The sequence below is a fragment of the Polistes fuscatus genome, unplaced genomic scaffold (assembly GCF_010416935.1).
Source record: "Polistes fuscatus isolate 324 unplaced genomic scaffold, CU_Pfus_HIC Scaffold3, whole genome shotgun sequence".
NCBI classification, from domain to species: domain Eukaryota; kingdom Metazoa; phylum Arthropoda; class Insecta; order Hymenoptera; family Vespidae; genus Polistes; species Polistes fuscatus.
In genome coordinates, this window is record NW_025113107.1 from 7,542,747 (window position 1) to 7,568,291 (window position 25,545).

At 36.6% G+C, this 25,545-nt stretch overlaps 1 protein-coding gene across 1 annotated transcript; it reads left to right on the forward strand.

Moving 5' to 3' along the window:
* Window positions 1-9,995: 9,995 nt before the first annotated feature.
* Window positions 9,996-25,042, forward strand: LOC122519410 (obg-like ATPase 1). The gene is made up of 11 exons (XM_043638817.1): window positions 9,996-10,126; window positions 11,682-11,863; window positions 18,110-18,170; window positions 20,349-20,476; window positions 20,566-20,741; window positions 21,030-21,107; window positions 21,226-21,323; window positions 21,875-22,015; window positions 23,440-23,536; window positions 23,631-23,753; window positions 24,206-25,042. Exons 2-11 carry the CDS (start codon window positions 11,683-11,685, stop codon window positions 24,314-24,316), a joined length of 1,194 nt encoding a protein of 397 aa, XP_043494752.1. The 5' UTR covers window positions 9,996-10,126; window position 11,682; the 3' UTR covers window positions 24,317-25,042.
* Window positions 25,043-25,545: the final 503 nt, after the last annotated feature.

A 25,545-nucleotide genomic window follows, 5' to 3' on the forward strand; every position in this document is an offset into this window, starting at 1 on the left:
CTTCTTTGGATGTTTGTCGCAGGGTGTAGTTTAGGGTGCAACTGCCTTAGTCCATAGAGAATGTGCTACGGTGGGTGTCAACGGTTATGCCCATTGCATGGCCCTCTCCCCGATACATTTTTTACGGTTTTCAGAGATGCAAGCCCTTTTTACCCTTTGCACCCTTCGCCCTTCTCTCTCTCTCTCTCTCTATCGTTGGAGCGTTACTCGATTATCCATTGTCCTTTGAAATTTGAATTTCGATTCCTCAAACATCTCGTGAACGATCTAATGATTAATTTTATTTAACGTCTAATTCTAATTATCTTGTTTTCTTTCTTCTTCTTCTTCTTCTTCTTCTTCTTCTTTCATTCGTTACAATTGATAAAATGTATGATAATAAAGATGATGAAAAAAAAAGAAACGAAATTCTTTATCGATCGTGTGGAAAATAATCAATCGATAAATTGTCTTTATATTTTTTTAAATTCGACGTAAAAAATAAAAAATATAATAATACTATAGAAACGGTAACGATAAATCGATTTATGTTAAAACGTGTTTTAGAACAAATTAACGACGCGTAGGATACTCCACTCCTGTCATATGCATTCTAACGCGTGCACGTAAGACTTGACAGGCGGTATACGGGACGCGTGCGGACATAGAGTGTACAGCTGCAACCCCCACGCCCACGACACACCCCCTTAAGATTCACAGGGTGGCACGCGTTTTCGTCTAGGCCTTGCTTATGCCAACAACGTTCTTCTTTTCTTTCCCCCTCAAACGTAACCGATGAGATTCTTCGATCGGGGACCATGACTCTCGAGAACAGATGACGATCGATTTATCATTGGTTCGCTACGAGGTCACATAAAATATCTATTTAAAAATCATTTAAAAAGGGAATTTTTAAAGTCACTAAATATATGTATAACTGTAGACATGTGTGGTATATTTAATACAAATATCTATGAATTCTTCTTCTTCTTCTTTATTCTTTAATTTAGGCAAGTTGCCTGTTTCGTAACGACGTTTTTCTGCCTATTGCACTGTTAAATTGTCGCACCATCGTTTTCGTGGGCGCCGCGTACTTCTGCGGCCAATCGGTGATTTATCCCGTGCAATTCTGCCGATTCTTGTTGTCCATTCTGCTAATAGACAGAGTGTCGTTTCTATGAGCCGCAAATTTTTTTACGTTGGGTAGGGAGCTAACCTGATCCAACAACCTTCCTCCTTTTCCCGGGCTTAGGACCGGCAACATGATCGCTGACCTTGATCCGTCCAGCGATCATGCAGGCGGAGTTATCTATGAATTATACTGATAAAATAATCTTTTTGATGATGATTCAAAAACGAATTCGTAAATAAAACGATTTTTTCCAACGTGAACTATGTATAATCATTTTATAAGTAAAACAATCTATAGATATCTCCTACATTGTAAATAACAATGTATGCAAACAGATTATACGTAGCTATAATACTATTGTACAAATTATGCATTATACATCTGTTTCCTGATTCACGTGGTACTTTATTTTCACATTTCGCTTTTACACGGGTTCCAAAATAACGAGTTTTCGTTGAACGAAAACTCCGTCAGAAAAACCGTGCAGCGGTTGAAATTTGTAGGAGTACATGGGCACAACCTCATACATACATAAGGGAATACTGCAATCGGAAATATGAAAAAAAAAATTAACGATATGAATAGAAGATCAAACTTCGAATTATAAAGTAATCGCGCGTTTGTCATTTTTCGAAATAATCTCCATTACTTTGGTATATATCTTTTATAGACAACAACATTAGTTGAACGAAAAAAAAGGATGCCGATTTTGATGCAACGAATTAAACCCTTTCCATTTCGTTTGTCATATATATGACACCGAATTAATTATTAAACCTAATAAATATATAACTATAATAATTAAACAACGCGCGCAAAAAAAGGATTTTTATTTGCAGGCGTACCGATCCTCCGTATAAATCGGGAAATAAATAGATGTACGTACATATGCAATGAGAATACCGAATAAAAGTGTAGAAAAGAAAAGAAAATAAAAGTAAAACGAAAGTTAATAAAAGAATAAAAACAAAGTAAGAATAGACACAGAGTTCTCGGTGGATATTACAAATGGGTGTGGAAGTCGAAGAGTCCGCCTATCGACCTCGAACATCGCCACCATCCTCGCCACCATCCTCGCCACCATCCGAGCGCCGACACCGGCATCGCCGTCGTCGTTCCTCCGCGGCTGCCAACCACCCCCGGGGGGCAGTAATCTCACATGGAGATCCGGCTTAAACGATAGGCCCCGTTTCCAGGACCGCCCTCGTACGCGAGAGACTCTTAATTTCCAAGCGAAACGAGCGCCACCACTACCACCATTACAACTACTACGACCAACCACCACCCTCGACTCTTCCCTGCTTTCCACGAAAATACTGTCTGAGCACTACTCTCTCTCTCTCTCTCTCTCTCTCTCTCTCTGTCTTTCTCTTTTGGTCTCTCAGTCCATTTCTGCAGACATCGTCGTCGTTTACGAAACGGGCCACCCTGTGCCGTGTTATTACACCAGCCTCGAATATTTCCATATCGTTGGACTAGACGAAGTTAATGCCACTCTCGGTTAATACCAACGAACCAACCCCTTACAATTTAACAATAGAGGGAGAAAAAAGGATTCTCCGCTTCTTCCAAACGGGAAATTTCCTTCCTTTCGATCTACCCTCTCTTATAATGGAAGAAGTTGCCTTTTATCTTGAGATATGCTTTTGTTATTTTCTATAATACATAAACAAGTTTTCATTTGATCAGGCTTATTATTTGGTTTCGTGATTTATCGTTTTTGATTTCAATGGGAATCTTTGTTGTAAAGTAACATCGAACCATGTCTCTATGTGTAGGAGAGAATTTGTCTTATCGGTGTATTATCTTCGAACGAATTTTACTTTGAAAGGAGGGATAAATGTTTAAGGAGAAATAAGAGGAGAAAGAGAAAGAGAGAAAGAGAAAGAGTTAGCCTCGAGGAATATAAAACGAGAGAAGATATCATCGCGCTGCCGAGTCGGAATAAAACTATAAACCAAAGAAAACAATTACCCCGACTCTTCGGTCGAAGAGATGCGGCTTAACGATAATAGTGCTCGCCCATTTTCTCTCTCTCTCTTTCTCTCTTTCTTTCTTTTTTCTCTCTTCGAAGGCAATCATCCTTCGTTCTATATATCCATCGACGAGATACCGATCCGTTCTTATTCGTCCACCTTTCCTTCTTTCAAATCCACGAAGATCGTAGCCTAGAGTCTAATCCAAACGATCCGATTATCCTCGAAGCAACAACATCCCGATGTCTTTCTAGTTGTTGCGTTTCGCAAAATATTATAAATGATTCCTTTCCGATACGCGTATTTATGGTGAAATCTCGTTGCATTGCGTGTACCCGATTCGTTCCATCGAGTCAAAAGAAGAATTACAAGGTAGGAAAAGATCCAACGATCGCATGAATCTCTATATGTTACAAATTTCATACGTTGGTAGGTACATACATATGTATAGGTGAATATTCGTAAGAAATCTACTACTACTCGAAGCTACTTCGACGATCGAGATTCCGCGATAATCAAAGAGCGGGTTTTGCGAGCTAGCCGTTTTTCTACTATGGAAAAAGCAGTCCGGTAGCGATGTTAGATGGATCATCGCGTTTCTCGACGCTATCGCGAAACGGTGAATCCTGCAAGAAGCGAGACTTAAACGTCCTTTCAATTTCCTCGTCAGGTAGATCGGCTTGCATATCGAGAAGCACCCAGGAAAGTACTTACTTCTCTCTCCCTCTCTCCCTCTCTCTCTCTCTCTCTCTCTCTCTCACTCTCGCACACAAACACAGAGCCCCGGTCGTTTTCTTTCGCGTGGCGAAGATCACAGTGTTCACGGAAGGCATCTAATTGCCAAGCTCTCAACATCTCGCAGCTCCCTTCCCATAAACTTAACGACCAGCCTTAACGGTTGGCCCTCCGCGGTATGCTAAAGAGCGTTTCTTCGGCTATTTCGCCAAGTATCCTGTTAAAGACTGTCGATGGACCAAGTACGATCAAAGCACGCGTGCGAAACTCTCGATTCTCTCTAGGTAATAATATATTTTCTATACTATAGAACGTTCAATGAATTTCAAACTAAATCAACGTTATTTCAACCTATCGCGATAACATCGATATGAAATAGTGTTCCCTTTTAACCGAGCTATAACCTGTTGCTTAGAAAAAATCTCTACTCGGGTTCGAGTTAGAACAAATAATCGGAAGTACTTATCCCTTGATCGACGACTTATGTGTACTTAGATATCGCAAATGATGAGTATTGAATTATAAACAAGAGTAAAAACAAAAGGTACTCAACCACCCGGCTACCGTACAAATTATTCAACATTATTCAACTTGTTATCTAGATTTTTTCTTGTCGTCGGACATATATCATATAAAAGGAATCTCCTTTTGAAATCGTGTCGATTCTTAGAAATCAGTCTTGATTTCGTGGTATCGATATTACGTGGATCGTAATATGTACATATAAGTACTCCCCGAAGAATAGGCCCTCAAAGTATTTGATTTTTTCAATCGGTTTGCATGATTCCGATTGGAGTGATCAAGAAAAAGAGGTGGATAGGGGTGTGCCAGCGATGGAAAAATGGTGATTGGCGGGGCATTAGCGTAATGAGAGTCTCGAGTCGAGGGTTAAAATGACGACGATACGTGGCTACCGGCGAAGGCTCATTCGCCATGATTAGAGTGGTCTCGCCTGTATTTTCGTCCGACGTATATCGTACAAGTACCTTGGCGAAAACGTTCGTGCAATTTTAATCCGTTTCTTCTTTCCGCCCAACCCTACTACCCCTCCTCCCCCCTCATCCCTTTCTACAAGAAGAAAATAAGGAAAGAAAAACGACTATCGGTACGATGAACTCGCCGCTTTAGAATCATAGAAAAAAAATGACGACGAAACGAGGAAACCGAGGGAAAACGATTACGTTCGTAGGGGAAACAAAATTGTCGTGTCAAGGTACCGGCATGCGCGAGACTCTTGCATTAAGTATCAAGGACAACCTCTGTTAGAAGGACGTACAAAATATGCACGTTGAAACGATGTTGCGTGTCTCTATCGATATGATTTATATGGCTCCCTCTATTTTCAACCTTATCCTCCTCCCTCCCCTTCGACTCCATCAACCACCGCGTCTTCTTCCTCGCAACGCGATGGCCATGCGAAACGCGAAATTCCGCCATCGGATATACATTTCTTTGTATCCTACTGTCTCTATATACCCAGTTACTTTCATTAGTAAGCATGCGATCGTACAACGTAAGGAGGAATCTTATAGAGAGAAAAAAAGAAACGTGAAGGAGAGAGAGAGGAGACAAAGAACGATAGGCTTTTTAAAATGCGAATTCAAAGGAAAAGGCTCGAAGAGCCGCGTGTCTCAGCTCCGTTCGACATTACGTATTCAGTGGCCAGCGCCATTTTGCCTCGACCATTTTTGCCGATCAAATCTTAATTGTTGGCTGGCGGCTGTCTAAGGAGGCGTGGCCACCGGTTGGTTCACTTTCAGCCACGCGATGCACGAACGCATCGATTTCTTTCTTTTCTTTGCTTCTTCTTCTTCTTCTTCTTCCTTTGCCAATCACCGGGCCCTTGCTCCGATCGGGACCACGAGGACGCGATTCACGAGAAGAAAACGCTTGTGCGTATGCTAATCATTCTCGAGTTACTGGTTTTGTGAGCGATTAGCATTTGTATAAGAAGTAGAAATATATATATATATATATATATGTGTGTGTTATTTTTACCATCGAGAAAAAATTACAAAATGAAAATTAAGGTAACTTACGCCATTTTGAAATTTCACCATACAACATTATTATATATCTAACGTGAAAACATTGAAATAGATTGATATTAATGAAATCAGTTGAATCGTGTTAAAATTTAAGCATCGTATAAAAAAAAACAATTGTTGCAATTAGTTAGTACGATATAAAGTACCTATACGAGGCAATAATTATTGATTATCTAACGACAATCTCTAGCGTTAATAACGCCGATGCACGATTCTTGATAGCTACAAAGAAAAGGATAAATGCTCGTTAAAATTACTCGACGTAATATAATGCAACGAATATGATAAAAAGTAAGGAAATAAGTAAGCGTATTGTCGTAAACGATCATAGAGAAACTTCGTGATTCGAAGTCGTAACAATTAAGAGATATTTAATCTCGATAGATCGTTTAAATAATAGCTTCAGAAGATACGATTAAATTTACGATCGAAATCAAATCATTTTTATAGGATACGTGTCGATAACATTACAAATGTCCGTTTTATTACAATAGAAAAAAAAAAAAGAGAAAGAGAATATATGCACATATCTACTTAATTATCGGAAGGATGAAACGTATTCTAAAACTTAGTCGATTTCGTTCACGTATGTGCGCGTGCGCGCGCGCGAGCGCTACCGCATGAATCCAAAGGATGGCACGTAATTAATTCGAAATTAATATAGCGTACGGTGTAATCAGAGCAATATATGGCAGGGTGCTGTGCAGTGCCGGCAACCTTCTCGCTCTAATCACACGTATTACTCTGATTGGCAACAATTGGTAACAATTGACGGGCGGAATCGAGTCTCGGAGGTTCCGCTACTTTGCCCGCGTTGTTTACGAGCAGAACTTCGAAACGTTACACCTTAATTGCGTGTCTACATGCTCGGAGAATTATCAGGGTTTCCTTCTTATGGCTGCCGCCTTGCTATTTCTCGTTAGAGACTTACGTACGTGAGAATTATAGCTTTCGGATATGTAAAAGTTTCTTTTCTTTCTTTTTATTCTCTCTCTTTAAAGGAAAAAGAAAAGAAAATGAATGATAATCAAGAAAAAATATCTATATATATAAAATAAAGTAACTATAGAAATAGTAGGTATAGACATTTTTTATCGATCATGTAATTAAACAATTACATAAGTTTTATATAGATATATATATAATATGTATATCTACATATTTCGTAAAAACGAATAAATTTCATAAAGATTATAAATACATAAAAAAATTAATTATCTATCTCACAACTCGACCCCTCATATTATTATTACGCGATATATATACACCTTTCCAACTGACCGACCCTGAAATTTCCTTAACTTTCTTTTTCCATCTGGCGTCTACGTTTTATTTGCCAAATACGGATATGCAAAAGAGTAAAAGGATGGGAAAAGATGTATCAGGGAGGTATCGCATAAGATGGTGAAACTCGTGTAAGAGAATACTCCTTGTAATCTCTCATTTGCCTCGTAAAAAGGCAGGAACGAACGGATGTAACGCAGAAACAGCAACGCGTTTTACGAGCTCGTAATGCAACCGATGGAACATCGCTAGGGTATGTCCGACTTGTCGGTAAGTTATTATACAACGTTGTTATACACAGCTAATTTTTTTCCTCCTTTTCTTATTCTATATTGTCTTTTTCCTTTTAGCAATATAATGTTCTTCTTTTTCCTTTTTCCATCAGCGTCCCACGGAAGTATCTTTGGAGATTACCTTAATTATAGTTTAACTTGGCTTCATTGAATCTTTCATTTTTACCATCTGTCTTAGCCTATATAAAAAGTATCAGCATGGGGGTTGAAAATTCGTCTACTTCGATTGTATTTCAAAAGATTGTTCTAGATCGCATAAAATATGATTACATACGGTTTGAAAATAATTTATTTGAATCAGGGTATACTTTCCTAGCACAAGGGATTTTATTAATATTCACTAGAATTATATCTGTTCAATTTCTGAAAACATTTTAAATGCTTAAGTAGAAAAAAATTAAGTGCTACATTAACTAATTGCGTAAATTGAAGTAATAAATAATAAAAAAAAAGAATGATCTTACTGGTGCAATTAAGAAAGAAAATAATTTTCTTCTATACGATACCAAAAAGATGAACCATAAGAACCATAAAAAAAGGTAAATAAGTATAAGTTGTACAACGACTGCGTTGAAGTCAATGAGAATTCTAAAAGAGGCGTGTAAGTATTATATTTGTTTGTACGAGGTCTTTAGCGTATTTTCTTCTGTAGGTTCTTCTCTGTAGGTTCTTCTGTACTGTGCCGAGAGCACATTACGGTCGTTACTTAAAAGTAGACCATTACTCTTTCTTTTCTATCGGAATTATACACCGTTGTTATTTCATTTACACGGCACCATGATTCATCGATTTTCAAGCATCTTCGTCTCTATGTATTGTATACATAAGTATATTATATGATGAATATTTTTAATAAAGTTATAGCCGATTTTAAAAGTAAAATTGAGTGGTTACTGTAGCCCTTGTAATTTATGATTAAAAAAAAGAAAAAATATAAAAAATATATTCAATGCTGATGAGAAAGAAATAAAAATTCTCATTGATCTCATGGCAGTGGCCTTCGCGAAGGAATAAATCTCAGCGTAACGATCGGCACATAGATCGTTGTGAAAGAAATTAGTAACGCAATCCCTTCAATTCAGCGAATATCTAATCCCTCAAAATTCCTATAATTCGTAGCTCGCTAATATCCTTTTCATCGAAATTATCGACTGAAAAAGGGGGAAAAAGGGTATGGTGAAAAGAGGAGAATCGATCGTTCCTCTCCTCCGTCTTCCCCGACGCTGGCAAGATGTTATTCTTTCAAGAGTGCAACCAGTGACGTCAGCGAGTTTGCGGTCTCCAAATTACAATATCGTTAAAACGAGCGAGTTGAGATCGTGCGCGGGTAAGCTCTCGCAGAGAGAGAGAGAGAGAGAGAGGAAGGGAGAGAGAAGGAGAAAAAGAGAAGAAGAGAAAACGAAGAGGAGGAGGAGGAGGACCTTTTTCGTTGGCCGTGCGCGTTCGCAGAATAATGGCCTTCTGATTATATGCATTATATGGACCAAGATTGATACGATACGTAATAAAATAATTGAAATAATCACATGGCGCAACGACGATTCGCGGTACGTTAGAACGAACGAACGAACGATTGAACGAACGAACGATCGAACGATCGATCGATCGTAACTTACAATGCTGACTTTTCCAAACGTGTCAAATCTTCTTTTTCAACTTTGTTTTTTTTAATCTATCTCTAATCTACTGCAAAGTTTAATACATATACCTATATCTATCGAAGAATTAACAAATCCGTTCCATTGAAATTATCTATGCTCGTTAAATCTGTTAACATAAATCTCGTTAATAATATTATACTTATTAATACTATAAACAAACGATCTAAAAGCGTATTTAATGAAACAACGTTTAATCGGAAATTCGTAGATAAATCGAAAAGAGGATATTATTTAAAGGGCGAATGATGTTACACGCGCGAAGGCGTAGTCGCAGCCGGCGCGCCCTTTTCCCTTGCCGATCTCACGGCGCCACTAAAACACATACGCAAAACTTCGATCCTTTTATTTCATTCCTCGGCAATCTTAATATTATCCCACGAATTACGGGCTCTCCACGGTGATTCACGATCCCATACGCGCGCACGTACCACGAATTAGACTCGGATAATCGCGATCCGAATCCTTCAAATTTCTTTCCTTCCTTATCCTATCCTTTATAACCATTTAGAAAAAGGAATTATTTTCTTTCTTTGTCAGTGGAACGAGTCGAAATATTTCTTATTTTATATTATACTTTTTCCTTGTACAAATTTCTTTCCTAAAATGTCATTTTGAAGAAAAAATTTGTCATTTTGAGAAAAAATTTGTCGTTAGGTGCATACAAATGTGCGAACGAATTTTCTGCGTTATTCAAAAATAATCTGAATTTCACAGCACCGATACAAAAATGTTAATTATTGTTATAAAAATTATACAAACTACAATGATATGATAATCATATCGTAGAAATTCGCGCCAAATTTGATTCGAGAAAAAGAGAGGAGATATTCTCGTTCATCGGGGAGAGGCCGCAACGACTGTGTCGATAGGGTAGAAAACTGTTTCGCAGCAGGAGGCTACCGGTCGAAGTCATCTGACGTCATCAACGTGTTCTGTGTATTTGCCATCGCGAAAGTGTAACACGTTGTTCAAGAAAGATCATTGTACGTGGTGGCTTGCCGAAAACAAAATAAACAAGGTATTTCGAATTAACGTAAAAATATATTCATTTTTTAAGCGTAAAAATAAGGCGTCGTTGATTTTAAAAGTGTTTCGTATTTCGTGCTGAGAGTTTTGGATAAAAACGTGTTCGATCCGTTCAGTAGCAATTTAATAGTGCTCTTTGTAAGATATCGACGAGCATAGGTTTCTTCAAAATCTCTCGTAATTACTTGATTATTAAATCTGAATAAAACGAGTCGGCTTATCTCTCATACTAGTGTCAGAATAGCGAATCTTTCCGACGTAGAAGTAAGGTTAAGTTTTCGGATGCAGCCTACACTTGATTGATTCACATAGGTAATGGTAGAGGACAGCACTAAACGTGCATATCAGCGACTACGTACGTCATCTGCTTGGACTAATAACTAAAAGTAAAGGCGGTAAAATTCAAATTGACAAAATATTAAGTTAGTAAAAAATAATGTAGAATTTAATAGTGGTAGCTAAAAGAAAATTCGAGTAGTTTGAAATTGGAAAGTTAAAGTTAGCGATAGAAGTAAAAAGAAAAGAGGTCGTCGAAAAGAAACGCCGTGGTCGGTCATTATCGTACGTAGACGGATCCCCGGGGGCGAGACGACGTCGTAAAAGAGGAGGTACGGTCACGGCGCGATGCTGCGGTGCAGCGGTGCTGCGGTGCGGTGCTGCGGTGCAGTGGTGCGACGATGCGGCGGCTCTCCGCCGAGGTAGCAACGCGCCCCGCGACCGAACCTCTTTCGCGGCTTCTCCATTATCGTAATTTGCAAATTTCCTCGGGATAGCAGTGAAAAAGGATGAAAAACATCAACGCGGTTTGAGACTTGGTCGTTGTTCCTTTTTAACGGAGGACGATGGTTGCACGATCTCGTGGCGAGAAAGGGGAGCAGGAGAAAGAGAGAGAGAGGAAAAGATAGCGATAGCAAAAAAAGAGGGGTAGGGAAAGGGGTAGGGATTGGGGCAAGGGGAGCAGAAACCGGGAGTGTAGACGGTGGCGGATTGGCGGCCTCGGGCGTACTCGCGGATTCTCCTTGTGATGCCGGTGATTCGCGGCTCTGTTGCCCACTAATCCTTGTATTATATAATTAGTCACCGCGAGCGTTCTTCGAGAGCCCTCCCTCTCGATATAGCTCCTCTTCGAGTATTTCGATTTCGCGCCTCCAGGCGCTTCCAAGCGACTCCTTGTAAAACGATCGAGACGATCCAACCTTCTTCCTCGAAGGATGCGACGCCAATTTTTAATTACTTCCGTTCTCTAATTTTTTTTTTTATTATTATTATCATTCCAAATATCGGATTAGCCCAAGTCAAACAGACATCTATTGCATTTTTATCGTTTATTATTATTACGACTCCTTGTAAAACGATCGAGACGATCCAACCTTCTTCCTCGAAGGATGCGACGCCAATTTTTAATTACTTCCGTTCTCTAATTTTTTTTTTTATTATTATTATCATTCCAAATATCGGATTAGCCCAAGTCAAACAGACATCTATTGCATTTTTATCGTTTTTATTATTATTACTGTTATTAGTTCTCGATCCTTGTTTCGTTACAGAATGGCACCGAAAAAAGTAGAGGAACCAGAAAGAAAGCCACTCATAGGACGTGTAGGGACTAATTTAAAAGTTGGTATCGTTGGAATACCAAACGTCGGCAAGTCGACCTTCTTCAATGTTCTTACCAAAAGTCAGGCGGCGGCGGAGAACTTTCCTTTCTGCACCATCGATCCGAATGAAAATAAGTATCTGAATTTATACATTTTTATTCCCTGGTAAAACTTTTGTCAAGAAAAATAGTTTTCGTTTGTTCGTAACTTACTTCAACTCGCAACGATCTATTTATAACATTGATATAACCCGATTATGAATAATGTGCAATCGGGCGATTGAACGTTTAAGAAAAGATAGTCAGAAGGAAAAGAAAAAATTTTACGTCACGTCGTCGTACATATTAAGGAAGAGTTTCTTACGATTCGTCAAGGGCTACCCTCGTCAAGAATACATTCCTTTTTGGCCATCAGCTCATTCAATTCCTAATCCAAAACCCAACATTTACTATGCCTTCAACGAAGACACAAATCCTTTCACAAGATTTAAGAATACCTGTAAATGTTCGAAAAATGAATATCAAGCACATTTCGAACCACCAACGGAGCCCTTTGTCCTCCGCGATCCTTATTCCGAGGAAGAAGCGAGAAATAAATATCTCAAGACGAAACCAGTATCTTTTGTTATATTTGGAAAGCCAGGTGTAAATAGTCGGCAACTTGCTATGATGATTGCCGACGGTTGGAAGTGCGTTTTAATATCTCTCGAGTCTCTTGTCGAACAAGAAATACAAACTAAAACGGAAAAGGGCAAGTACATCGAACAAATTTTACGTTCTGGTCAAAATTTAAGTTCTGAAATAATCCAAAATTTAATCAAAAATAGAATAAATATGAGAGATGTTAGTCATAAGGGTTATGTGATGGAAGGTTTGCCTTTTATTCCTAATAATCCAAATCTCGATCATTTGTTTTACCCTAAAATCGCTGAATTACGTACTAAATCGATTATAAATGAAATCAATGCAGAAAATGATCTCTTGTCGACCTGTGAAACGATACTAACACCGAGTTCGAGCGAATCCGAAGATATACAAAAATCCTCGTGTAAAATGAGAATTGACCCAGAGCAAGACATACCTCACCAGATCGACGAAATCTTTTCAACGTGGCCTTTAAAACCATCCATCATCATCTACATTATATGTCCCGACGAAGATCTTTTCAAAAAATTCGAACTATTAAAAGCAGATTCGTCGATCTTAAAATCCGTAGACTCCACTTTATCGGTGGATACTGTTGAAAATATGCAATTGTTTACAGAAGATAATTTCGACGATAACACACAAATTTCTTTTTCAAACGCATCGGAGACATTAAAGAGAAATAAAGAATATATTTCTAAGGAAATCGAAGAAATTCGAAAGAATGTGAAAAATCGATGCGAGTTATACAAACGTCTGGCCATACCTGTTATAGACAAATGGGTTCTTCTTCAAAATCCTCAGAACGTAATACGCGTGGATGGTCGTACAACTCCGTTGCAAATGTTTGAAATTGTGAGTGTGCGTTTGCGTATATTATCATTGCCACGATTGTTACTTCCAAAACGGTTGATAGAACGAATCGACGAGTTAGGGATGGTAGAAGAAGAAGAAGAAGAAGAAAAAGAGGAAAAAGAAGACACAAGGCAAATTACCTTGGAGGAGGAGCTCGGGGGTATGAGCAAGGAGAATGCTTTTCGAGAAATGGCGAGCAAGGAGTCCGTAGGTCTGAGGTTTCCTTGGAGACTGTCGCGTTGGAAATTTTATTGCCCGGTCGAATTGGCCAAAGGAAGAACCGTCGAAGGTTCCTCAAAATATTCCCTTACATTCTTGAAGAATATTTTTTTTCTCTCCTCCGATGAAGCACTTCAATTATTTTTAGACAATCCTAGAACTTTTTTATTACCACCTAATCCACGTTTAACTTGTAAGATTGCGATTATCGGTCCGAAATATTCAGGTAAATCGAAATTGAGTCGAGAATTGGCGCGAATTTTAAATGGTACGGTCGTCGATGTTAATGATCTAGAAAAAAGTTTTAAAAGAGATTGCATTAATAATAAAATTATCGATGCCATGCGTGAAATGGTCGATGATGTTATACGAAAATTGAGAATTAAATTGGAGAAAGAAAGAAAAATGAGAATAGTCAAAAAAGAAGCTGATCTTAAAGCATGGTACGAAGATATCGTTTTGACTATTCAACGTGTGATAGATATCGTTCGATCTGAAAATACTATAACACCGCGTGAACAATACAAAGACATAAACGACGAATTGAAATCACTACGTAAAAAATTAAACGAGAATAATATTGCGCACATTGAGACGGACCATCGTCTTTGGCAGGAAATAAAAAAAGATAACAATATTTTACATGCTTATGCACCGGATTATTTAAGAAAAGACGAACCACCGATTAGAAAATTGACCGAACACGATCCTGAAATTTCGAATATATTGCAGGATCGTGTAAAATATTTGTACGACGAACCGATCGAATTAAGCACCGATGAAAAAGCTGATCTAATTATTAAGCGTATACAAAATATTCCATACGAAATATTGGAAGATAAAATAAATAGAGATGGTGGTTTTATTATCGACAATATGTACATGGAATTCGATGTTTGGAGGAAAATTTTAAAAGAGAGTAACATTATTTTTGAAGACGTTATAATAATTTACGAAAACGAACCATATTATCGTCTCATTCAAAATTGGCGATATTTTCAAACAAAGTACGACGAAGAATCGGAGGAAAATATATTTAGAGATAAGGGCGATGATATATTCGTAGATGAATCAAACATAAAATTAGAACAATATTTTCAACATCTTGACGATTATCAATCAACTTTGAGAAATTTTCGATATGACATGGACGATTTGAATCAAAACGTGATACTTTGTGAGATTGGATCGATCAAAAATATTACCAGTCACGTTGTTAAACGAATTAAAGATCGTTACGATTGGAAAGCAACTGTGATGAGTGAAGAAGAGAAAGAAAATGAAAGATTGATAGAGGAGGAAGAAGAAATGAGACAAGATGAAACATATCCCGAAGATGAAGAAAAATTAATGGACAAAGAAGAAATAACAAGATCGATTAAAAGTCAAATCATTCCTAAAGATAATCGTCGATTAGGTGACAGCAGTAATTATTGTCCTGTTGCGTTAACAAAATATAATGTCCTTTGGAAAGGTAAAGAAGATTATAGTGCAATGTTCATGGATAAAATTTATCTATTATCCAGTGAACGAGCATTAAAAGAATTCATTGAAAATCCATTGAGTTTTTCTATTCCTTTGATAAAACCACCAATTGTGATACCTCCATTACGAATTAGCGTCATTGGTTTACCTGGAAGTGGAAAAACTACTTTATCAAACGCTTTGTCTAAAGAATATGGATTATTTCGCGTCGATTATATCGAATGTTTAGAAAAGTTTATGGTAAGTAGAGGAATGAAAGCTTTCACGTTAAAAGATACTTTGATAATTCCTGAAGAAAAAGAACTCGAAGAAATGGATTTACCTGAAGATATAAACGATATTAGATACAGTACAAACGAAACATTGATATTTATGATTATTAAAGAATATATTAAAAATGGTGGAACATTGCCCGACTATATGCTTCGAGAATGTTTTTTAAATTATTTTCAAGCGCCATTCGATAAATGTGGTCTTGTACTTGATGGTTTTCCAAGTTGTTCCGAAGATGTAGAATTGATGTTAGAAAAATGTATGGTACCTGAAATAGTGATCGAACTTAAGTGCAGTTTAGAAAAAACTATGGAAAGATTGTTGCCGAAGTATCTTAATTTTTGGAAGAAACAGCAAAAGAAAGATAAACTTGCCGAGGAGGAAAGATATAACGAAGAAATGAATAATTACATTAAAAGACAAGACCAATGGATAAAAGAAATAATAAAAAAAAAATATGAACATTATTTCAACGAAGACGTAGAAATGTTCGAAGATGAATCGTACAATTTTTCTACGAACGATAATTATTTCGAATTAAGTTCAAGCGAAAGAATCGAATTAGAAGAAACTTGGCGAGGGGAGAATTCTGAACCTGTGCGATTTATCGATTGGGAAGATATCGTTACAGCTAGAGAAAGAATTTGGAAACGATTAGAAGAAATTTATGAAGATAACAGTCAAAAAATAGAATCCGTTCGTACTTCTATGAAAAATCAAACTATACCTTGGATAGAAATAGACGGTGAACAAAACGAGCGTAAGATGATAATACAAGTTCAAAGATATCTCGAAAGCTATGTATTTCGAGATATCTCGATGTTCGAGAGAACTTATTCCGTCGATATGGAAACGGCCGAACGTCTTTTAGAATGTGGATATTATTTTTTAAGCTCATTCGGCCGCTGGTGTCCGGTTCAATTATATCAAAATAAAATACCGATTCAAATGTTTTTACCTATGGAAGCGAAAAACGAAGTGATACCTGTGATCCATCGGCAGTATATTTATTTTTTATGCGGTCAAGATGCCGCATCTGCTTTTTCGAAAAATCCATTGAAGTATCTCGAACAAGATTCGGTGATACCACTCATTCAAATGAATCTTTCTATCATTGGTCCGCCTAAATGTGGAAAAACAACGCTTGCTGAACGTTTCGCCGAGACATATGGTCTAAGATTGATTTCACTCGATAAAGCTTTGCAATATGTAACGAGTAATTATTCATGGACCGAATTAGCTACAAAAATCGAGTCACACTTTCAAGATAACGTTGCTATTGATAATAAAATAATGAGTCGAGCTGTTGAAATGTATTCAATTAATCCACGCACAGCTTCTCAAGGCTACGTTCTCGACGGATTCCCATGTAATCGTGGAGAATCCGAAGAGTTAGCTTTTCTCAATATACGTCCAATGATCGTCATTGATCTTAAAGCTGATATGAAATTCTGTTTGGAATGTTTGTCTTACACCAATAAGGAAACTAACAAACCGGTGGACTTTGGTGTCGAACATTTGATTAATCTTTACAATCAGTGGCAAGCTGATCGAGAAAATTATCGAGATTGGTTAAGGAAATTCTCGCAAAATATTTTCGAAATAGATGCGAGTAATAGCAAGTGGGGTGTATGGACTCATGCCGATCAAGTGGTACGAGAAAAATTGATGAACATTAGACGATACTTCCGTGAAGCTGATTACGACAAAGTTCATAACTTAGAAAATATGTGTGTATCACCTTACGAATTCAAATCGTGTCAAAGTAATTACGAATCGTATTGTCCTGTTTGCTTATTACTAGATAACAGCATAGTTTCTTCAGGTGGGCTGATCGATCGTAGCGGAGTAGTACAATTTCAAGAATACTTTTATTGGATATGTACGAAACACAGGAAGGATTTTATCAAAGATCCACTTCGATATATTCCACCAATGAACACAGCTATTTTACCAAAAATTCGACCACGAATCGTAGATGAGACGATCGATTTGAAACACGCATGCTGGGCAAGACGTTTGCAAGCTAATGGATGCTGTTTGGTTACTTACGTCGACAGTCTACCCAATCGAAATCTAATCTCTGGCAAAATCGATTTAGCTGTTCTCTATGACGACAAGCTCTATCTCTTCTGCAGCCAACATTGTCAAGATCAGTTTCTCTTACGTTGGATGAAATATTGCGACATTAAAATTCATTTCCCTTTTAACATACCAGACATTAATATCACTAATTTACCAATTATCGGATATTTAGAAGAAACGCTAGCAAAATGTGTGATAAAAGCCGTCAACGAAGTTGCAGTCTTTCGTCCAAAAATTCCAGGCTTGTCTGTTGCTGCCAGCGCAGCGATTTACATGGGAGTTCTTTTCAAAATTCGCAACAAAACTTGCATCTTTAAAGAAATGGATATTTATCGGAAAGTTAGCGAACGTATGAAAGCTCGTAGACGAATCATGGACATGGCGATTTGTAACATGAAGCATAAACTCAATCCTAACTTAAAAATTCCAACAAGTTATTCTAAAATGAGAATTAGTGATATTTCTGATATACCACGAGTAAGCTCTATTAGATTCCGACGAACATCACCGACTCAGATTTTAGATGATCCTGACGATTCTTCTTAACCCTTTCTCATATATACTGATGGTAAACTTAAGAAAATAGAATATAATATTTGTATATACTTTAGTATACGTACATTGTATAAAAGCTTAATGTACTAGAATATGTAGTGATTATTAGAATAATTGATTATATTATGATAATTAATAAATAATAAATTGTAATAATTATTAATCAGTATATATTCTAGTATAAATAATTATCTATCTAATATTATATTAATATAATCCTTATTCAAAAAGTATGACCTTTGAAATTGTTTGTTAAGGCACGTCGTGTACCAGTACCCGACGCAAGGTACGACTATTTATGCGAATACTTCAAACCGGCCAGGTAAGCAATCGTGCAAACATTATTCGATCGTAACAAGTCAAATGTCTCTCGAATACGTTATCGTCGTGTCGAAAAGGAAGTAGTAGAAAGAGTCTATCTAACATTTCTTTTCTTTTCTTATGTATTTACGTACATATACACTTGCAAAAGGAAACGATTCGGAATAACCAACGACATTTCCATACTTCTTCGCCTTTATTCTTTCGCGAGGAGGAGACTGTAAGAGAATAAAAGAAAATAAACGAAAAGAGGTAGGGTGCACGTTTCGTAGCACGTGATCTGCAATGCAGATCGACCTAAATTTCTCTTACAGACGTTAGGAACCATTGCAAAGAATTTACTCAAGTTTACAAATTGCAACTGTTATTTCTATTTCATTTCGTGGTGTGTTGTTTCTTTTAAGATTTTTATTTAAAATATCGTTCGTAAGTACCTGCTCAATGAACCAGTTAATATCAAAGTACATTTGTTTAAAAATTACATATCTCTATTAATATACTTCGAATATTAAACGATTTTTCGATCAGATAATTTATTAAAAAATAATTTTCAACTCAAAGTCATTACTGATCAATAACTTTAAAACAAATGTATTTTAATTTAAATAATCCGAAATATTAGTAGAATACAGTACTATATTAGATATATCTTAAATAACTGTTAATTCATCAAAATAAATGTATATTGTCTATACAAACACCGAGTATAAGTTCGACGTTCACTGTTAGACTGACACATTGTTCTCTATCCAAGTTCTTTTATTCTTATCTAATAATTAGAATTCAATATTAACGAAACACGTGGGACAAGGAAAGAGAAAGAGAGACAGAGAGAGAGAGATAGATGATAGATAGATAGAGTTAGTAAAATCGATCGAAAGGGGCGCATTTACACGGATAGTCGCGTTGATAGTCACCAACGATGGTTCAACGAGATGCTCGTACGTACCTAGATATATGTCGAAAACTCCCAACTCGGCCAGTATCATCATGCTAGTCTCTCTCTCTCTCTCTCACACACACACACACACACACACACACACGCTCTTTGAATCGTGCGGAAACCGCTGTATGTGCTGCGGTGTCCATCAACGCGGCTAACCGTCAATGAAAACGGTGTTTACCTTGTCGCGCGTCATCGTGCTTGCACAACGACTCGGTGAAATTGAAAATGCAAAGCAGTCAGGGGATCATGCAGAAGGTTGAAAAGTCAAATTCTCGATTAAAAGATTAATCTTATCGTATCAAATTATTTCTTTTTTTTATAATAAAATCCGTGCAATTTATATATTATATTTAACAGTAATAAGAATTTAAAGAGGAAAATAAATGAGAAATGATTTCGTTTAAAATAACATTTCAAAATGTCTCGGATGGAAACATGTAAATAAAAAAACCTAAATTAAGTTCGTTGATCAAAGGAAAAGCTTATTCTCCCTCCCTGGAACTATTCGAATACGATCATCATACTTTCATTCACGATGTATCGTATACTCTCATTGATGGCACGTGTCCGAGAATTCGGCGATCTGTGATGAAAGCAGCCTAACGCGTTCACCACCCTTCTCGTTTGCTTTTCCACGGCGCCTCTCTTCAAAGGCTAATTATTTAATGAGGCCGCTGGCATTAGCATTTAAATGTGCCTCGTTGTCACTGCTCACCCTCGTTTCCATGCAACGCACGTGCATGGCACCGTACACCCTCGACCTTTAATCGGAATTCTCCCTGTCTCTTTCTATCACTTCTTTCTCTTCTTTATCAATAAGGGACAACGTGAACGTATTCAAAAAACCTCACTTTAGAGAGAGACATTCGAACGATTCCTTTAAGAGACTCGACAAATAAATCATTTTTTTTTGTTTAATAATATAATTCTATTTATTTTTATTTTAAGATATTTAAGGGTTAGCGCAGCATTGGAGTTTCATTTTTTAATTCTAAACACATTAAGTTTTATTATCTGATAATAATAATTAATAAAACTGCAAATGTGTGATTTCATACGATTTAAAAAAAAAGAAAAAACATTTATGCATTAATATTTCACAGTGAAACTTCTTTTTCATGAATTCATTATCATCATTTTTATTAACTAAATGAAATTATTTCAAAAGAAACGATTCAAATGTAAAATATACATACGCCTATAATATATTCGTACTTTTGTATTTTCTCTTAGCAAAGTCCCAGCATTTTTAAACGTAGTGGATATCGCTGGTTTAGTAAAAGGTGCTGCCGAAGGACAGGGTTTAGGAAATGCTTTTCTTTCTCACATCAGTGCCTGCGACGGAATTTTTCATCTTTGCCGTGAGCATGATATATATATAATTATTATCTTGACATTAAAATCAATTTGAAAAATTAGATATCGAACGAATGATCGTATGTATCTACAGGAGCTTTCGAAGACGACGATGTTACTCACGTAGAAGGTGACGTTAATCCAGTACGAGATCTGGAAATTATTAGCGAAGAATTACGACTGAAGGATGTCGAATTTCTGAATGGTCATCTTGAGAAATTGGAAAAATTGGTTGTTCGCGGTAACGACAAAAAGTTGAAACCAGAATACGTGAGTGTTAACAAAAATCATTTTTATCGAATAATCAAATCGAGTAAATTAAGAGACTAGACAAACTTTTCTCGGAACAAATGTACTCGATTCTCGTTGATCAATTTCCAAGCAATTTTCGACTTCCCAATTTAACAAAACTCCAAAACTCGCGTGATCGAACAATTGTCGAGATTGATTTCAAGTCGATTTTAACTAGTACGTTGCTGCTGCGGTAATTCTACTTGCGTGTTACAAATCGTTAATAGTATTTTGCCTATGTGTGTGTGTTTTTTTTTCTGTCGACAGGATACACTTTTAAAAGTTAAAGGTGTTTTGGTAGACGACAAAAAGCATATCAGGTTCGCCGATTGGAGCGCAAATGATGTAAGTTTGCAAGTTTTCCTTCCCATTGTCGCAAGAAACATGCAATTTGCTCGTTCGATCGTTATAGTACCTACGATAACAACGGACATTCATGATCGTCCTTAACATTTGATTGCAGATCGAGGTACTCAACAAATATCTCTTCCTCACTTCGAAACCAGTTATTTATCTGGTTAATCTTTCGGAAAAGGATTACATTCGTAAAAAGAACAAATGGTACGCCGCTTCATTCTAATTTCATATAAATAATAAAAAAAAAAAGGAAGTTTTCGATCTTATTAATATCCTGATTATAAGGATAAACATAGATTATATAGAGATAATATTATTTTCACGATAAATCGCTAGATATTCGCAGAATACTCGTCGTTTCATTTTCCGCACGTTTCTATCGACGTGGCCGGTGAAGCGCGTTGCAAAACACTATAGAGAACGGAATTATTTATACGTGCGTGTCGACATGTAAACGCGTATTCATACGCACGCTCGAGGGCTTACTAACACGAATAGTTCGTCGATCTATTATTCAGGAACGATTTGCAGAGGTGCATTGCGAAAATGATATCGTGGGAAAGTGCAGTTGAATTGTAAGCCTATCGCGTATACTCGACGTTAAGTTAGTGCATGATTCACAGAGCCCTTTATAATCTTTTATTTTCCATGATGCACTTTCACGCAATTATATTTGAAAAAAATATTTGTTAGATATGAGAAATAAACGATGAAAAAAATCTCTAAACTTTCATCTAATCCTAACGATATTTCAGGTTAGTCAAGATCAAAGAATGGGTGGATAAGAATGATCCGGGAGCTGTGCTGATTCCTTTCAGCGGTGCATTTGAAAATAAAATCTTCGACATGGAAGAACCGGAACGAGTTAAATATTTCGAGGAAAACAAAGTGACCAGGTAGGCATCGCTCTCAAATGAATTGCTCTCAAATCTGTTTCTTCTTGATTGATACGATTTACGTTTTTACAAATGGGAGGCTATTTTTATTTTAAAATCGAAAATTCGTTAGGTCCAACTTCTCGAAACGTTTGGTCGCATTTTCTTTAAATCCACGAAGAGAGAAAGAGAGAGAAATACATAGGTCCATGGAATAACAGGGGTTCCCACATTTAAGTATGCAACGAATTATCTTCTAACCGTACTAATAACGGCTGGGGATGACTCTTGGAACGTCTAGACTAGTTCTCTCTCACTTTCTCTCCCTTTTTCTTTCTAACGCGAAGAGAAACTAATAAAAACTACGGTTGTGTTTCGATGAGGAGAATGGAGAGAAAGAGAGTTAGAGAACCGTATTATATTTTTACGAACGGCTATTCAAATTCTTACAAAATTGCATAAAAACTGGCCGCCCTCGCGCGTACCCAGGAGAAGGTATAATCTGTGGTAAAGGAGAGCCGAGAGGCAGAACGGCTGAGTTGGCTAGTGGGTCAATCGTATCCGTAGGGTGTTCAATGCACGTGTGCCACGTTCAAGCAAATTTACACGAAACTACGACATTATATTGCTAACTTTTAAAAATGGAAAATACTCCCAAGTAGATTTAACTTTGCGCGTACGGTAGTAGTATATATTTTCATTTTATATTTTTTCCTTTCTTTCTTTTCGATTTACCGACACCAATCTTGACTGACGTTCAATGTAAAGTTTATGCGTCGAAAGATATAGAATTACAATTTTCTCGTAGTGAACTAACCTTTGAAATACAAGTTTTCTTTATTATAAGATATCAATGAAACTATCTTCATTGGAGAAAAATTTACGCGCGAATCAATTGGACGAAGTAAGGAATCGAGTTTCACCCTTTTAATCGAAAGAAAACAGTATCTGTAATATTATTTCGCTGTCAAAAATAGAACAACCGTAGTATTCGTTGTCGCCATCGTCGTTCGTTATCGTCGTCGGCGGCAAAGTAGGTTTCAGAAAGTCAGAATGATAAAATTACGGCATTAAGTCGTTCGGCTTTATGCGTATTCCTTGAAGTCTGGAGAGAAGTTGCGTCGAGACCTACCAAGTGGGAGAGCTCATCCCGACGTACCCTGTCATTAGACGATATTTGGCCCGAGACAATCATATTCCATGGTCCAACGTTTTGAACGTTCCTCCTTTTGAACGGGAATTCATCGTTTTGCAATCCGCAAAACTCTAAAATAGTCGCCCTTTGTACGTACCGCTCTATTGACTCCAACTTTAATCGATCTAATACGAGTGGATTCTTTATCCTATTTTTCTTCTCTACCTTCTCATCGAAAAATATAATAATAAATCTCATAGAAATATAGACTTACACTACTCATATTAATTCTGTTTGATCTTTTTCACAGTGCCCTAGACAAGATCATCGTCCAAGGCTACAAAGCATTGCAATTACAGTACTTTTTTACTGCCGGTCATGACGAAGTTAAAGCATGGACTATTCAGGTAGTTTCTTAACTCTATTTTATATATGAGTACACCTAAGACGATTGACTCGTCTTCTCGCTTCGTTAACTTTTATTATTATTTTATTATATAGAAAGGTACAAAGGCGCCTCAAGCCGCTGGAAGAATTCACACTGACTTCGAGAAAGGTTTTATAATGGCTGAAGTTATGAAATTTGAAGACTTCAAAAATGAAGGCTCGGAGGCTGGAGTAAAGGTATCGATTTAACTACACTACTGTTTACAACAGTGACAAATTAAGCATCTCTTCTAATTGTAGAACTCAAAGATAACTTTTATTAATATCGTAATGTCTAAACAAAATTTGATATTAACATTCGCGATAGGCGTTTATTCGGGCAAAACGTTTACCTAAATACTGCATATAATCATTGGAAATATAAATCATACTATTAAATTAAGAATATTAATAACTTATAATTAATTAAAATATAATTAATTCCTTTATTTTGAAATGACATAGAACTGCGTCATCGGTATTCAATTAAAACATTTGCAATGACGTAGAATTGCGTTGGTGGTCTCAAATCTATTAAAATATTTATATAAATTTTTCTTTTCTGAAGTATGTATGCATTTTCTTGGCGGATATGTAAATATATATATATATATATCTATATACGACATTCTTTTTCTATTGCTCAATAGGCTGCTGGAAAGTACAGACAGCAGGGCCGTAATTACGTCGTCGAGGATGGTGACATAATCTTTTTCAAATTCAACGCTGGTGCTGGACTGAAGGACGCGAAGAAGAAGTGATGGCACGCGTTCCTCATGTTGTTGCTCGTTTTTTTGTACATCAACATGATACTGCTCTCCTGTTGCATGCATCCACCTCATGGCAATCATTCTCAACCGCTTTCCCGTGCTCCTTGATTTCGTTTTAATTTTTCCTCTTTCAATATATATATTTAACTTTAAATACCGTCGATGAAAAAAAATGTTATACGAACAATATGAATATTTTTTTATTGATCGTCTTTCGAATTTTTGCTATACAAAAGGGACTCGTTATTTCTGTCATTTTTAAAAGCACAAATGAAATGAAATGGAAAAAATTAAAATGAGTTTTATCGCCATTAACGTAAGCATTTTTTGTTATCAAGTGTGTAACTTTTTTTTACAACGTGCACGATTCTATCTATAAAAATTTAACTTTTTTAAGTTCTTGTCTATGTAAATAAATAGCCTCGTCTCTTTGTATAGCACACTGTATGCTTATGTTAGAAGAACTTGTATAACGTTTACTGTATCTTTCTCTTCAAAGACATAACATTTCAAAGAGACAAGATAATTTTTGTACAAGTCGTTTCTCAAAAGAAATAATTGTATATGCGAAACGGAAAAAAGAAAGTTTAAAAGATGAGAGCTATAAAAAAAAGCCCACATCAATTTGAGCATTTCTCAATTCAACATTTTTCTGTATTTATTCTACAAATGTTCAATAAATCAACGTAGAAAAATAATAAAAAGCTAAGAAAACTATTTCAATGGATATATTCTAATTATTGTTTGCTCTGAAAACATAATATCTACATGAACATCAATTGAACGTTACATTGCATTACCGTTTGCTGCTACTCAAAAGCATGAATCACTTTGTCTGAGCAAAGAATACAGAATTACATAGCTCACAAGTCCCATTTTTTATCTACCCAGTTTCATTTTAGTTACAACCGAGACCACCAGTAGGCGATAGTATGTACCTAACGCGATGACGGTACAATACTATCAAAGAGCGATGCACTATCAAAGAATACAATATTCTACCTACTATCGTCCACTGGTGGTCCCGGTAGTAACTAAGATGAATCTGATTAGGAAAAAAGTAGATTTTTTAGCTTCTATGTACTTCTGTATTCTTTGTCAAAAGATAATACATCCTACGAGTATGATTATATTTTTCCTCATTAATCTGTGTCAAGCAACATATATATTTAACTATTTTATTTCTTTAGCATTTAATTCAAGGAATTAAATATTTTATG